The sequence below is a fragment of the Quercus robur genome, chromosome 4 (genome assembly GCF_932294415.1).
Source record: "Quercus robur chromosome 4, dhQueRobu3.1, whole genome shotgun sequence".
Lineage (NCBI taxonomy): Eukaryota > Viridiplantae > Streptophyta > Magnoliopsida > Fagales > Fagaceae > Quercus > Quercus robur.
Genome location: NC_065537.1, coordinates 42,207,431 through 42,223,707, shown reverse-complemented (window position 1 = coordinate 42,223,707; position 16,277 = coordinate 42,207,431). Strand labels below are relative to the sequence as shown.

Here is a 16,277-nt window from a genome sequence, read left to right as displayed (position 1 = left end):
TGTGAAGTTTGTTTCGATGATACAAAGTCCATTATCAAAATCCTTGTGTACATAGATAGAAGAGATTGATTCTCCTATTTGTCTGGCCTGCACAACGGCCAAAATGCTATAATATTTTCCCTGATGAAGTCCCAATTATTGTACTGCTTGCCCCCCACTAATGATACTGTTTTTGATAAAGTTGATACCTCATGATTATGGTCACTTGGTTACTTTCGACACAAAATGCCAAATGGTGAAGACTGGTTTGGTTCTTTGAACTGAAGTTCCGGACTCTGCTTTTGCTTCTGTTATCTTGAGTTGAAAAGTGAAAAGTTGAAAAATGCTACTTTTATCTATGTACACAAGGATTTTGATAATATAAATCACTTTGAGGTACTGATGGATTTTATGTTTTGATAGAAGGGATTCATTGGATGAAATGGGAGTAAGGCAAGATGTAGACATGACCGACGTGAAGCTTCTAAGATAGCTCGATAGTGGCAAGGTGGAAGCTTCCCCTGCAAAATGTTACCAAGATAAACTCTGATGGTTGCCACAATACAATGACCAGATCAGTGGGAATTACGATGTTGATCGGTTATTCTCAACGTTGGCAGTTCAATCTCACATGGGACGCAATCATGTTGAATCAAAGGCTGTTTTGGTGATCCAGAAAGTTCAATTTACAGGCTGTTTTGGTGATCCAGAAAGTTCAATTTACAGGCAAGTTGGAGTTCCGGCGAAGTGGTCTTTGAAGGAGATAGCAAACTTCAAATAGCAGCTTTTAACTCCACTGATGCATATTGGGAGTGCTGGGCATCTGCTGTATGAAGCCTAATGAAGGCTCGACAGTTTCTCTTTGCAGAATTTAATTGGTCAATTGTATTTTGTAATGGGCTGCCCATGCCTTAGCTTTGTATGCTCGAAACTGTTCGTTTGATGGAAAACATTTCTTCACCATGGCCACTCTTATAATTGGGAATTTTTCCAATGTGACGCTTCTGGTATATTAATCAAACTCTTCTTTTCTGTCAAAACATAAATGAAAATTTTGTCAGTTTGGTCCATGTTAGAGACTAATCCAGGCTTGGCTGAAAGTTTATGACCTGGAGTCCTAGCATAGCCCAACCTGACCTTCTAACCTCATACACTGAACTACAGACCGAATTGCTTAAAATTTTTTTAGTTGAGTTCAAACTAACTTACAAATTACAATCCCAGATTTCAAAACTAGATCCAATTTAGACTAATTTGCAAGATAATCCAAGCTAGAATAATAAGTTATAATTATTGTTAGTTTTAACTATAATCATATGCAGAAAGCCATAGTTTTAACACTAACAAAGGACTATAAATATTTAGGCTTAAGATTGATGTATTCCAGATTCAAAATATACAAATCTCCCAACATTGCCCAAGTGAAATCATGTAGTAAATTCATTTGAATAACTGCTGTCGTAATATGAAACTTGCAATCTTTAGATATTATGAATCCTAGCCAGCAAGAAAACTTTTCTTTTTTCCCCCCTTCTCTTGATAAGTAACCAACAACAAAAATTATTACAAGTCATGCATTACTGTACACGAAATCAGAAAAGGTACAAAAATTTTAAATAAATATATTTGCACATGGTCATGTTCTACTTTATTGAACTGCTAATCTCTGGAGATGATCCAAGAAGACCTCAAAGCTAACATCGTCAGTGAAGATAATATCTCCTCCCGGTAGAGGACCATCAGAGTTATATGTAGCCGAAGGATTCAATTTTGCCAAGAGAAAACGAGCCTGCAAAAACCATCAAAGATGTTAATCAACCAAAAGCAGTGGCCCATTACATCTTTAAGATGAATCATTAGATTCTTCCCTCTAGGTTATGGTGCAAGCTTACAGTGACTACCATTTTATCAATGAAAGCCAATCTAGCAAGGGAAGACATCTTTTATAGGGAGGATGGAAGTGAAAAAGAAAAATTTCCATGACAATTACAATTTTAGCCATTGTTTAACACATTTGTGGAATCAAGAAATTAAGGAGTACCTGGGATCCATGCTGATCACATATGACTAGGCGAGGTACTGGAAACCTTTCTTTGATTATTGAATCTGCCTCATCACGGGGAGCTTGTAGCAAGTGGGCAAATGCCTGCAAGCACAGAGCTTTTGAGTGTATCGTACTATCAAGTTGCAAAAGATTTGAAAAAATGAATGTTATCCAGAATAAGCAGACCATTAATAACAGATTTAGGAGCAATAACATTTCAATATAAGTTAATTTAGAGATACGTGAAATAGAATACCCTCTTGGACCTTGCCAACATTTGACTGGGATAAGTCATGAGAGGAATAAATATTTCCCGACATGCTAAGCCAACTCAAACTATAATGTTTATAAGGACAACAGAGCTATAAACTAGTGATCCTGCATGCCACCAAACCACAGACTGTTCAACCCCATACAGATGATTCTTCTTGTGACCAAGTTATGTATTAGTCCCATGGCCACCTCACAAATTTGGCACAAATCTTCATTTATTACCCATGTAGTATGGTTATCTTCATATCATACAAACTTAGGAAATAACAATATATCATTTTTATAAGATTAGTAGTTCCTAGAGTCAATACCACATGGTGTTCAAAACAAGGTTACAAAATTACAATAGAAACTCTTAAACTGCTAAAAAATATAAAACAAACAAAAATAGTTCAGCTCCTAGAGATGAAAATGCAAGTTTTCCTGATGTGCTAGCAAAACTGCAAATATGCTGAAGGGTAGCTCATCTCTTGCTTAGGGGAGTAATTTCATGAACTAGTGATAATGCTATACGTCTCTTAAAATTGAATTTAACATTGGGAACTAAGCATAAGCTTCAACATAGTATTAAAATAGACAAAACTTAGGTACAGCTCCTTAAGTGATGTACCTTACATTCCCTAATTAAATTCAACTATATGACTACATTGGTCATAAGCCATAGAGTTGAATTTAAATGTCCTTGGGGGAAGATCACATCTTTTGTGTTGCATGGTTAAATTTAATTGGAAACCTAATATACAGCTCCTACATAATTGTAACTGATTTTTTCCCTATTAAAATCACTCTCAAAGACATCATATAAACCAAAGAGAACTATCATATTTAAATATTGCTCAGATGTTGAACATCTAGATATCAATCAAGTTTCTAGCACATTAATTAGTCATTTAGCTCACAGAATCCCATAACTTTTCATGAATCTGACTTAATTCCCATGTTTGGTTCACTAATACAATACGTTCCAGGAACCATTTATATCTTCATATATATATATATATATATGATTCCCACTAGATGGTGTGCGTGCATTTGTATCCACATACATAAGATTTGCTACTTAATAACTTTATATTGATATGAGTCTGACCTATAAGATGGTAAGGGTAACACTGAGGTAATTTTGAAATTTGAAGGACTAGATTGGAACACTCAATAGTTCAAGGACAAAATATAGGAGAGAAAAAAAATTCAGGTGGATGAAATATCCACCAATATTATTTACCAAAGGGAAAAAAAATTCAGCCAACCTCAGACTTAGAATAAAGATATACATGCTGTCACATCATTACATTCATATTCCACATCTGTAAAACATTACCTGATGTTCAGGCTGATTGTGATATCCAGCTTTTCGCCACTGAGCAATTGTTGCACCATGAAAAATAACCATAGTGAAATATGAATCCAAAAGCAGGATCTTATCAGCTGCAATGGAAGCCACATCAAGAAGGGCTGGTTCTGGGCCCGAATGAAATGAGAAAGATATCAATGATGGCTGAATCATCACAACTGAGTTGGCGACATTTTCTCGATTTAGTATCATTCTAAAATATGCAGTCTCATCCGGGCTGTTGTTAAAAACCTGTAACAAACAGAATTGACAAGATCGCAGTTATAACTATTTTAGAACTATAAATTCACGCATAAAACATGATACACAAATAGACAACCATTTACCTGAACAAACTGAGAACGTCGCAAATTAAACATAAATTGAGGAAATATTGAAAGCCGTGGAGACAAGCTGAAAGAAGATGGACTTTCCTTCTGGAAATCTCCAAACCGAGAACATAGATGTATCAATGCTTTATCCAACCATCTTATAGGGTCAAACTCAGCCTGAATACCAATAGCATCATGTCATAAAATGGCACAATAGTTGTGATCAAGCAAGTCATAAGTCATCAGAAAGAAAATAAAATGTGCCAAACAAGCTAATGAGTGGAACACGAGATTAACTCTATAACACCAACTATTCCAAGTAATTGTTCAAAGCTAATGTAACAATTACAGTCAGATTTTTGAAGTATTTTTACATGTCCAACAATCTGACACTGATTGTTTGTGTTGTTATACGGTTCTAGGGCAATGCTGCTAATGTCTAAGTTCTTTTTTTTCTTTTCTTTCTATTTTTAACACAAAAATCCCTTTATTCAACTATCAAACTAACATTAGAAAAGAAACTTGCTAGTAAGAGTGGTGCTATTCTATTTCCAAACCTCAAAAAACGCAAGGAAATTGTAATCATATAGGCTACAGATATAGAGTATGCAAAACAAACGAAAAATATTTAGACTCAGAAGATTCAGCCAAAGTAAATAATAATTTCCAACTTCTAACTTCTAAGCTAGGATGTATGGATAGGTAAACAAGTAAAATCTGATACCTAATCCCACATGCATAGAAAATGTGAAAACTTATTCAAACTTGTTCACCATTTGTCAAGACAATTAAATATAACAATTAAAAAAGAAAATGACATCCGTGTTTACCAAATGCAAATGCAAGAACATCTACACGCTAATCCCTTGAGATATGTTTTAGTGTAGGACAATAGATATTAGTTCCAAATTCACATAAGAAAACATGACAATTCCATATTCCTCAAACTCAAATTCACAAAAAACTACAATCTCATGATCACATTAGACCAAAGTTCAAGCCTAACTAGAGATGAGGGATTTTTTCAAATGGTGAGAACTAAAAAAGGGGGCGGGAAGATGGGGAGGGGAGGGGGGAGAGGGGAAGGAAAAACAAAAATGTATACCAAAAAGCCTTTTTAAGTTATACAAAACAGAAACACACACGGAGAGAGAGAGAGAGAGAGAGAGTAATTGCTGATTCATCACCAATGGTTCAGGGTGCATATGCAGTGAGAATGAGACTAACTATTTTGTGGTTAAAGAACTAGCAAATCAATACACCTCAAAGAATGATACAGAGAGAGGGACCTAGCCACAATGGAGGGAGAGAAATACTAGCACATTTGATGGACTAGAGCTATCTATCATGAAGTTGGAAGTCATTATTTTTGAGAACCTTGTTTGAGTGGTAAAAACCAAAAAGCGTCTGTTGTCACAGATAATTTTGTAGGTGAACTTTATGTACCCACCCTGTGTACATGAGGTTCACTCCATTTCAATTAGAATAAACTTCTCTTATTTCTTCTACAATATATTACAATTTAAAAAAAAAAAAAAAAAAAAAAAAAAATCATGTATGTTATATTATCATTGAAATATAGAAAAGCTAATAACTATGTTCAACTATAAGTTAATCAAATGAAATCCAGCGTATAAAAAAACCATGTAAATTATAATTTTTACCTCTGTTTCCATTTTGAAAGAGACTTGCCGTGCCATAACTACAGCAGCTGCTTCTTGGTCAAATCCAGCAACCAAGTCCTACAGCATACACAGTAGAATTATATGCTTGACCCCCAAAAGAAAAAGTAAATGTGTATGGCAATTTAGGATAGAGGAAATTTAAGGACAAAAGTTTTAAAGCCGAAATTAGAAGAAAATTAGAGAAGAATAACAATAAACATTCAAATTTATAAAAAAACATATATTTTCATTTATGGCAATCAATAACCTAAAGCGAGTGAATCAAAAGCTCCAATTAGCAATCAATTATCAAATCATTATTTTTAAATCCTTTGCCACAATTTTCTATCAGGTTATTTGGGGGGAAAAATACTCTTTCCATCCCACAATAGATGATAATGTTTCGTCCTTGAGTTGTCCCAACTGGCAGTACATACTTTTTCAATTTTCTATACTGCCCTCACCTTATTCAAAAATCTAACAAGATTTTTAGCAAGAGTTGTGTCACCTCTAATATAAAGTAAAGTATATTGTAACTAAATAACTAAATTTTTTAGGTTTCATTGACTCATGCCATTTCAAAAGTTTCATCTATAGTGAGACAGATTGCATGTGTTTATGAACCAGAAAAATAAAATGATATTTAGTCAATTCAAAGTGACTAGCCTCCTGAACTTGAGAGGGAGAAAGAGACATTTTTAGTTTTGGGGGTGTAATTCTGGTTGCCATTATTTTGCATGTTAGCTTACATAAATAGCCGAACCACAAAGATGGGATGAGTCTCATCCAACTACTCCTAATGTAATGGAACCAACTCCTATTTAATAATTTAAATTACAAAGCAATGATAGATAATTTAAAACTACAAGACAATGATAATGTTATTTTGAAATAACTCAAGCTAATCTTTAATTCTTTATTCATCCTAATCAAATCCATCCAAATCCACATTAAGCTTTATCACTTGCACAGGTCTACCTTTACTGCCTGCCTGCTCTCCTATCTCTATCCTTGTCCCGGTCACAACAGAATGTAACTTAATCAATAAAAAACAAGTAAACATGAATATATAAAGCCAAAGAGAATATACTCTTTCTCTAAATGGTTTAGCTGCAAGAATTGGCATATCACAATGATAAATGTAATCAACGCCTCACTTATCTAGGCAACTGCTAAGACGACATAAAGATTATGTCAACTCAGACTAAATCACAGCTTCTTCCTCTTCAGATGAAGTGGTACACATCAACTGATTCAGACCTACAATACAGTAAATACAGCTTACTTATTGTCAATGATTTTGTCACATATGTTAGATTATCATTTAAAACCTACCAACACCTCACTTTTGCCACAAATGCATTTAACATGAACAGCCACTCAGTAACCAATTTTTAATTTTAATTCAGGCCTTATATTCATTCCATGGTTAGGCATCTGTAAACAACTTCAAGGGAAAAGGTGCCCTAAGTCATTCATCATTACAAGCTATGACTTTTTAGGTCCATGTCACTAATATGCAAACATGGAAACAGAAACCTACTAAACAAGACAAATAATGTATCATACACAAGCAAACAGCAAAGCTTGCCTGTATGCTTCCGGGTCCAGCCACCCATCTTCTTGAAAGTGTTGTAACACGAAGTCTCATTTGACCACTGTAATGCTGATAACTGGAGCAAAATATCTGTAATGAGTAAAAGAAGTTTCCATCTATGCTAGGCACAAAAAATAACTTATTACTCAAGAGGCATAAGCTTGGAGTCCATACTACGTTAAAAATTGGAAGTAAAATTGGTTGCTTGTAGATTGTATGGTAGCATCTGGGCTTTCCTTCTTAACAACTTCAAAAATAAGACATAGAGATGTAGCTTTGTCAAGGCCACACATCTTCCATGCAGTAGTATTCCCCTGGCCGATAACAGTGTCAGAGCACAAAGGACCTTTCTGCACAAAGTTGCCAAAAATAAACAATGGAAATGCAACAGAGGAAAAGAGAAAAAACTTAGAAGCTCTTTGAATTATACCTTTTCAAGAGATGCACAAGGACCAATAATGCCCTGAACTTTGATATCCTTTGAGCAGTTTATCTCAAATATACCACTGCATAGAATATGAAGTAAAAAAAATGACAACCAAGATGGTTCTCTGAACCAAATAATCATATTATGGAAGATACAGAACATACAAATAGATAACTTCGGCCTGACATGCAAGGAAATATAAATCAGTATGATAACATTGCACCATTCTTCTAATGAATATATTGTGTCCTTTTTTATAGGTAATAAGACTTTTATTGAAAAAACTGAACATCATGTTCACAATGGTGAACACTCTAAACAAGAAACAAATACAATAAGTACAAGAACTAAAGCGAACAGATTATAAGAATTCAGAAATTGAAATCCAATACGTAAAACCCCATATACGAGCCCACTGAAACAAAGTACCAAAGAGGAGATTTTTAGAGGTCTAAGGGTCTCTCATTGTCTTCAAATGTGAGGGTATTATGTTCCTGCCAAACTAACCACATTAAACATGTCGGGACCATATTCCATCTGGTTGACAAGTGCTTTCCAAACCAATTTCTCCAAGCAAAAACAAGAGAGCTAACAGTTTTTGGCATTACCCACCAAATCCCAAACACCTCAAAAACTTAACCCCATAAAGCATGAGAAAACTTACAGTGGAGAGAAGATAATCAACAGATTCCCCATCACAACAACATAAGCAACACTATTAACCAAGGACTGACCTCTCTTAACTAAATTATCAATGGTGAGTATCCCACCCCTAGTTGCTGTCTATAAAAAGAAAGACATTATTTAGGTACCTTTGCACACCAAATGCACTCCCAAGGAAACTCATCAGTGAGAGGACCAGACAACAGCTAATAGTAAGAGCGCACATTAAACACGCCAGTCTTAGTCAACTTCCAAGTTAGATTATCATCCCCTCACCCCTCAACATAGAGGAATAAAGAAGCTAAAAAAAAAAATTCCAACTTCCAATCCTGAAAACTCGACAGAATTGTAAATTCCAGCTCCTACTTCCCCAATCTAATGCAGATACTACCAGGTCAGAAATCCAGGCTTCTTTAGACAGGGAACAAGCAAACAAATTAGGAAAAAGATCCTTTTGAGAAGAATGCCCACCCACTCCAAGGATCATGCCAGAACCTAATAAGATGACCCTCCCCACATTACACTATCTGTCTGAAGAATTTCTCTGCTCCTTCCCTAATGCTCTTCCACATCCCACAGGGCCACACCTATGAGTACCTCTTACACCTCTAGTGCACCAGCCTCCTCTAGCCTATATTTGGTTGTTGTAACCTGACACCATAACCTGTTACTTTCCTTCCCAAAACGCCATAACCACTAAACTAGCAAGGCTTGGTTAAAAAATCCAACCCTCCAGATCCCCAAACCACCTACCTCCACCGGCAAACAATGATGGTCAGATACAAATTGGCACTATAGATGGATGGTTGAAAACCACAGCCTAACGATTATTAAATTACAAAATATTCAGATTAAAAAAAAAAAGTGTCACCATTCACCAAAATATTGGTTACACAAGTTTGCAATATCAAAAAAAAAAAAAAATTGCTGCAAATATCTGGCAAATGCTGGTTTAACATATTCATAGAAAAGGTATTAATTAGATGTACGGAATAATTTACGGCCATATGGAACAATTCACGCAAGAAACAAAACAATCAAAATATGAGGTCAATCTACAGTGTAATAATACAAATATACAAAATAGTCCAACAATTCCCATTATACATTTGACAAATAATTATGTTCATACTATTGAATTAGTTTTAAGATGAAAGAGGGACAACCAAAGAAGTATATGACAATGAAGTTGAACCTCTATATACATTTTAAGGCTCTAAAAGAACAATTTGTAGTATGTTATTTCACCAAGCAATACTTCAATGACAGAAATGAATTAAATAAACCCTTACTTTGATGATAGACCAAGATCATAGTCACCCGCCTGGAAAATACGTCTGATTGAATCCTTAAATACTGGATGGCCAAAACTTTCTGCAAGCACAACAAGCCCTCCAGTTCTTTCAACTGCAATTTTCAGTTCTGCAACCCCCACCTGGATGCAAAGGGGAAACAAATTTACTTGAAAAGCATAATAACTAGGCACAAAGGTAAGACACAGCAATGGTTATCAAAAAATATGAACAGAAACTGAAGTCAACAGAATTACTCTAAGCTAAGGGATCACCACATACCATATTTAATTCCAAATGATCATTACTTGACTAAAGCTCTACTCAATAGATGCACAAGCAGCAAGGCCAAAAGCCTTGTCCCTACTTCGGGTGTATAAACACATGAACTCCATATAACATTTCAATACAAACTAAAATTTTCTCCAAAATTTACATACAAGGGTGCACATGAATCGGTAGTTTGAAATCCAGATATAATACATATTTAATAATTAGAAAAAACAGATATACTTCATAATTCATCTAAAATTTATCCAATATAAATTTGGTCCAAGCTGCCAATGCTTTAAAGAAAGCCACCAGAGTCAGAAATAGCCACAACCCCAACATTTAATTTTTATTGCTAAGTTACACACACACCCAGTCACCTAGTGAGTCTAGAACCCACAAACTCACCATTCATCCCAATTATTATGAGAGGAGGAAGTGCTAGTTGAGCTATAGTTCATTGGTCAAACCCAACATGAAATTAGGGTAAGTTGGCATAACCAAAACCAAATTCAGACCTCATATTCAGTGAGTTTGAAGCAGCCAAAGACTGATCAAATGGGGGATTTGGGGGGTGGGGGAAATGAAGCAGCCTAGAAATAATTTTGAGCATTATAAATATATGGAGTACAAACATGATAAAAATTAGATATTAGAAAGCATGTGTGATAATGACCCAAGAATTCCTTTTTTTTTATTTTTAAAATAAGCAATTAATGTTTTATTAAAATAAAGGATGTATTTTATACATGTTGAATAAGTCCCTGAACTGAAGTACTTTTATGGAATTACATAAATCAATAATTACATATGAAAAGAAAGGGTGACAAATAAATCAACAATGGAGTTTGCAATATTAGTGCCTATTCTTTTAGACCAATCAAACAATGATCACAAAAATCTGGATTTCAACTCAATAACAGTTCACTCTGCTGATCTGCTCCATTAGAAGTGCAAATGTTCCTCCTGCCTTATCACTCAGATTAATTAAGAGGGACTGACTTCCAAAAGAATAAAATCCTAACTTTCCAAACCAGCTTTGCAAACCAAATAAAAACCTCTATAACACTCTTAGGCATCACCCACTATGTACCAAACATAAAAAATATATATGTCTACGCCAAAACTCATGATCAACTTTTCAGTGAACCAATAAATAATCCACATTTTCATAGCTACAGCTGAACATACAATGCCAATCTACCAATTCCTCTTTTGATAAGGCTCTGCCCATCAAAAATTTTCCCTAAGTTGCTGTCCACACACACCCAAAAAATAAATAAATAAATAGAAAGCTACTTTCTTCAACTCCTTAAGTCCACTAAATGTTCTTCCATGGAAAATTTAACCCATTCGTACCTCTTTGGACTTCATAATATGATTTAACATCAAACTAACCATTAATTGTAGGCTTCCACTTCAGTTGATTAGGACCCATTCCACTTGGATGTTGGAATAAAGTTTATCACAAAAGAGAACAACCGACTTCAATTCCCAGTCATTAAAAAGAACATGCAAAACTAATATGCCATGACCTAGCCCCCCTTCGTTCATTTGCTTTAAATAAAACACTGAAGCATCTTTGTCTACTGCAAGTAGATATGATATGACTCTTTCAATACATGATTGCCACACCATCTGTCATGGCAGAATTGTACCTTACTGCCATCCCCAATCTCATAACAAAACTAACTTATCCCACCCCATGCTTATGCTTGTAATAGGCTACATCCATTACTACTTGTAACACACTTTGTAATCTATTCCCCAACCTCATAACAAACTAACTTTTTTTTTGATAGGTAAGAAAGTAATATTATTGAAAAGAAAGAAGAAAAAGAATACAAAGTGTTCACGATAATGAACAAAGAACAGCACAAAAACAAAGAAACATAGGAATCAAGAAACTATGCTAAGAGACAAAAGAAAACCAATAAGAGAAGAACAGTCCGAGAGACCCTTAACACCAAGACCAATCAAAGATTGTCCACTGGCACAAATCTATCAATTGAGCCAGAGATTTCTCAATATCCTTGAGAGTTCGTCAATTACATTCTGTCCAAATAATTCACAACAAACAGCCTGGAACCAAATTCCAAATATTAGAATTATGTTTCCCAAGCCATTGCTGCCAACAAAATACTAAGTCTGCAACAGAACCTAGCATGACCCAATGAATCCCAAATAGCTGAAGCATATGCACCCACAAAGAATGAGCTAATGAACAACAAATAAGAAGAAGGTGATCCACAGATTCCTCGTTACAACAACATATACAATTTGCTAGAGAGCGACCTCAAAGCATAAAGATTATCCAATGTAAGAATCTGGCCATAAGCTACTATCCACATAAAAAAGGCCACCTTTTTAGGAACCTTAACTTTCCAAATGCCCTTCCAAGGGAAAATGGAAGTAGGAGCCTCTTGAATCTTATGGCAGAAAGACCGAGTAGAAACTTCATACAACTATTGAGGCCCCAACAAAGATTGTCACTTCCAACACCCCCAGGAATCCGAGATTGAATCAAGTGTAGAAAGGAGAAAGAAGCTGCCAACTCCCAGTCATTGAACTCCATAAAGAAACATAAGTTCCACACTCTGACATGTCCACCCACTAGAAGACACAGAACATCAAAAATAAAAACTTCCTTATTGGCTGAACACTGAAATAACTCAAGGTAAAGAGTTTTGAGGAATTATCCCCAATCCACTTATCATGCCAAAAAAGAATACGAGAACCATCTCCCACCAAAAAAACAAGTGCTTAGAAAAGCTCACCCACGCTTCACTAATGCTTAGCCATGAACCACAACTATGGGCCCTTTTACAACTTTAGTACTCCACCCCCCTTTCCCCTCCCCATATTTCATCGCAATAACCCTCTGCCAAAGCTGATTAGTTTCATGACCATACCTCCATAGCCATTTTCCTAATAGAGCTTGATTAAAAGACACCAACTTCTAAATCCCCAATCCACCCAACTCAAGAGGTAAGCAAACTTTTTCCCAAGCCACCAAAGGGTATTTGAAACACAACTCTGAGGATCCGCAAAAAGTTCCACTAAATTCATTCTAATCTAGTAGCCACAGCTTTAAGAACAGATAATAAATCGGAAGACTTGAAAGGGTACTTTTCAACAAAGTGAACCTACCACCCGTTGATAAGTAAAGTCTCTTCCAACCCGAGAAATTTTTGACAAGTTAATCATATGGACTATTTAATCAGTTAATCCATCAAAGAAACCACTTACATGGTAACATTCAGAATACCTATATGAAGGGGAATGGAAAAAAGAAAAAATTGATAGGTAATAGCCAAACCACTATTCTGTGAATCAATTTATCTAGTGGGATACAAGAACAGAATAAAAACAAAACAAAACAAAAACAGAAATTAATATTACCTGGTCTAGTGCACAAGCAAAAAGATCTAGTACATGCCCTTGATGTACAAGCTGCTTTGAAAGTCCCTCATAGAACTTCACAGCTTTATGATAAAGCGGAGCAGAGTCCTTATCTAGGTCCTTGTGAGAACGAATTGGGTCTGACAAATTCTTTGACACAATCTGCAACAGATTCAAAAAGAAAAACTCAATAGAACTTCCAAAGGCCCTGTAAATGAGTAACCATGAAATACTAAAAACAAAAACCAAAAGCAGAGAGAGACCAAATCCCAGAATTTCATAAACAGGAATGTTTAACCAGCTAATACACAAAAGCAAGAAGACATGCGCCATTCAAAAAAAAAAAATAAATAAGTCTTATTTCACCTCCATTGCTAATGCAATAACTAGGAAAAATTGGCAAACACTGGAAACCTTTTGTAAACTAGAGTTGTAATCAAATATATGCCACAAAAAAAAAAAAAAAAAAAAAAAAAAAGGTCCGCATTGACATGTAATTATAACAATTTTGAATCCAGCGATCAAACTAATCACTCACAAGAATTCATTTTAATGAGGACAGAAACAGTGGTCAAACAACAAGATGTTAGCTTGAGACATTCATAATATCTCAAAGCTTGGATCACTCAGACATGTTGCCGAGCAGTGCAGAGCATACTCTGTTCAACATTTGCCATTTCAACTAATCCCACAATTCCACACCCTCACTCTCCATTACACCTCTACCGGACTCAACTTTATAACATCAACATATTAAACACAAGTAAATCCTGACTAACCTCATATCAATCAAACTCTCCATCATAGCAATTACTAAAACAGAACATAATAGTTATAACAAACATAAAGGAGCGAACAACGAAAATGAATCAAAACATTATCACAATGAACGAATTCACAACAAAACAAAGAAAAAAAGCAGCAATCCTTACAGCACCAGAGCCTTCAGTCGAAGGTCCACCAATAAAGGCCATAATTCTAGCTCCAGAACCCGGAACACACGCTCCTAACAAACTCGCTGCAATACTCAATGCCGTGCTAGTACACCTCGTGGCCCTCTGATCCGTCGGCACTCCCCACGGATCCTTCTGCAACTCCTCCAAAACCTAACCAAAAATTCAAAAAACACATCAAATCATTTCTAGCTTTCTTTCTTTCACCTAGTTTGATTGATTAAAGTATTAAAATCAAAGCAACAATACCGAGTTAAACGCGAACTCGCACTCAGCCTTAGGCAATAGAAACCGCGAAATGCTCTCAGCGGACAATCCATCTCTAGCACCAGCAATAACACCAGCCGGCTTCGGCTTCTTCGCGAAAAAGCTCATATGCTCAAGAAGCTGTTCCTTGGAAATGTCCTTATTTCCTCTGAATACATAAGTCTTCGGAATCTGCGCAAACCCTAATTCGTGAACATGCACCAACGTCCCAAACGTGATCAACCCAACCAGCGAGTTATCCGGCAACAAATCGAAAGCCTGCGAGAGCGAAGACTTCAGGAACCCCATCTCTTCCTCAATGAGGCAGGAATCGATCACGAACAAGAAAACAAGCGGCGGTTGCGGCGGCGACTGGTCGATTTGGCTGTCTTGGGTGTACTCGATGGTGGTGTAGTGAGGGAAGAGCTCGGCGGGGAGGTTGTCGTCGGAGATGGAGGCGTAGTTGGGAGGGAAGTGGTTGCGCTGGAAGCAGAAAGGGCAGATCCAGATCTTGGCGGCGAAGTCGACGATGGCGAAGGGGTTGAGGACGGAGCGACATGTGCGGCAGCGGAGAGGGGAGTAAGGGAGGAGGGTGATGTTCGGGAGAGGTCTGATCGGAGAGTAGATGGCGGAGACTGGGACGACGCAGTTGGAGGATTCTTGCTTCGTGCCTGGGATCACGTTCCATGGCATTCGGACTCCGTCTTGGGATTCTAGTTCCAGGAATTCTGCCATTTTGGGATTTTGAATTCCTTCTTTCTTGTTTTCCGATTCGGTTGGGAATTTGAATTCCCGTTCAAATTAGTGGAGAATGTGGGTGCGGGTGGGATTGTGAGTTTTGGTATTGAGGAAATGATGTCGATGGTTACTGTGGATGGTCTATGGTGATGAACATTGGCATGATGATGGTGCAGTGGGATAGCAGATTTTGGCGGATCTTTTCTCTTTTCCCTTTCCCTTTTTTTTTTTTTTTTTTTCCTCCTTTTATTTTAGAATTTAGACAGATTTTGAAAACTAGATTGGCCAGGATTATGACCCATGTTCACTGCAACAAAAGTTTTTCTTCAAATTAATTTTTTTGAGAAGTTTGAAAAAAAAAATTTTCAAACTTTTCTTGGGTTGAAGAGTTTAGACAAATTTTGAGAACTAGGGTTGTGTTTGGATAGATTATATTTGGCAGCTTATTTTACTATTCAATTTATTTTTGTTACTATTTATAGGTCCTATTGCATTTTTTCTATTCATGGGTCTCACTGTACTATTTCAGCTAACTTTTACCTTTATATACAATACTTTCAACAAAAAGTTTTCAATTTCAGCAAAATAAGCGAATCTCAATCAAATCATAAGTTAGTTAGGATCATGACATGTGTTCACTAGGACAAAGTTTCTCTTCAAATTAATTTTTGAAGAAATTTGGAGAAAAACTCTTCAAACTCTTTCTATATTTGTTTATTTTAGGTGAATTTTGAAAATCTAAGTATAGGATGGCATGTTTTTTATATTCTTAATATGTATGTAAAATTTCGTTCAAATTAAATGTTATTTAGTATTTGATCGATAAACTTAATTTTTATACATGATTTTAGATCATAAAGTTTTGAAATTTAAACATTTGATTAATGACATAAGGCTTGCTTGATAGCAGTTTTCAAGTATTGTTGTTCAAAATTATATAACAATTGCAGTTTAAAAAGTGTTGTGAAAACATATGTTTAAGGTCGTTATAATACAAAGAATGTGTTGGTATCATATTTCAAATAACATATTTTAAAATGTGAAAAAAAATAAAATAAAACATA

General features: G+C 35.8%; 1 protein-coding gene across 1 annotated transcript; it reads right to left on the bottom strand.

The window, feature by feature from the left end:
* Positions 1-1,328: 1,328 nt before the first annotated feature.
* LOC126721850 (protein transport protein SEC23) lies at positions 1,329-15,443 on the bottom strand. The gene is made up of 12 exons (XM_050424920.1): positions 14,479-15,443; positions 14,209-14,382; positions 13,277-13,438; positions 9,605-9,747; positions 7,653-7,728; positions 7,397-7,572; positions 7,217-7,298; positions 5,626-5,703; positions 3,977-4,138; positions 3,618-3,881; positions 2,021-2,125; positions 1,329-1,768 (listed from the first exon to the last, which is right to left on the bottom strand). The coding sequence occupies exons 1-12, from the start codon at positions 15,208-15,210 to the stop codon at positions 1,628-1,630; spliced, it is 2,295 nt and encodes a 764-aa protein (XP_050280877.1). The 5' UTR covers positions 15,211-15,443; the 3' UTR covers positions 1,329-1,627.
* Positions 15,444-16,277: the final 834 nt, after the last annotated feature.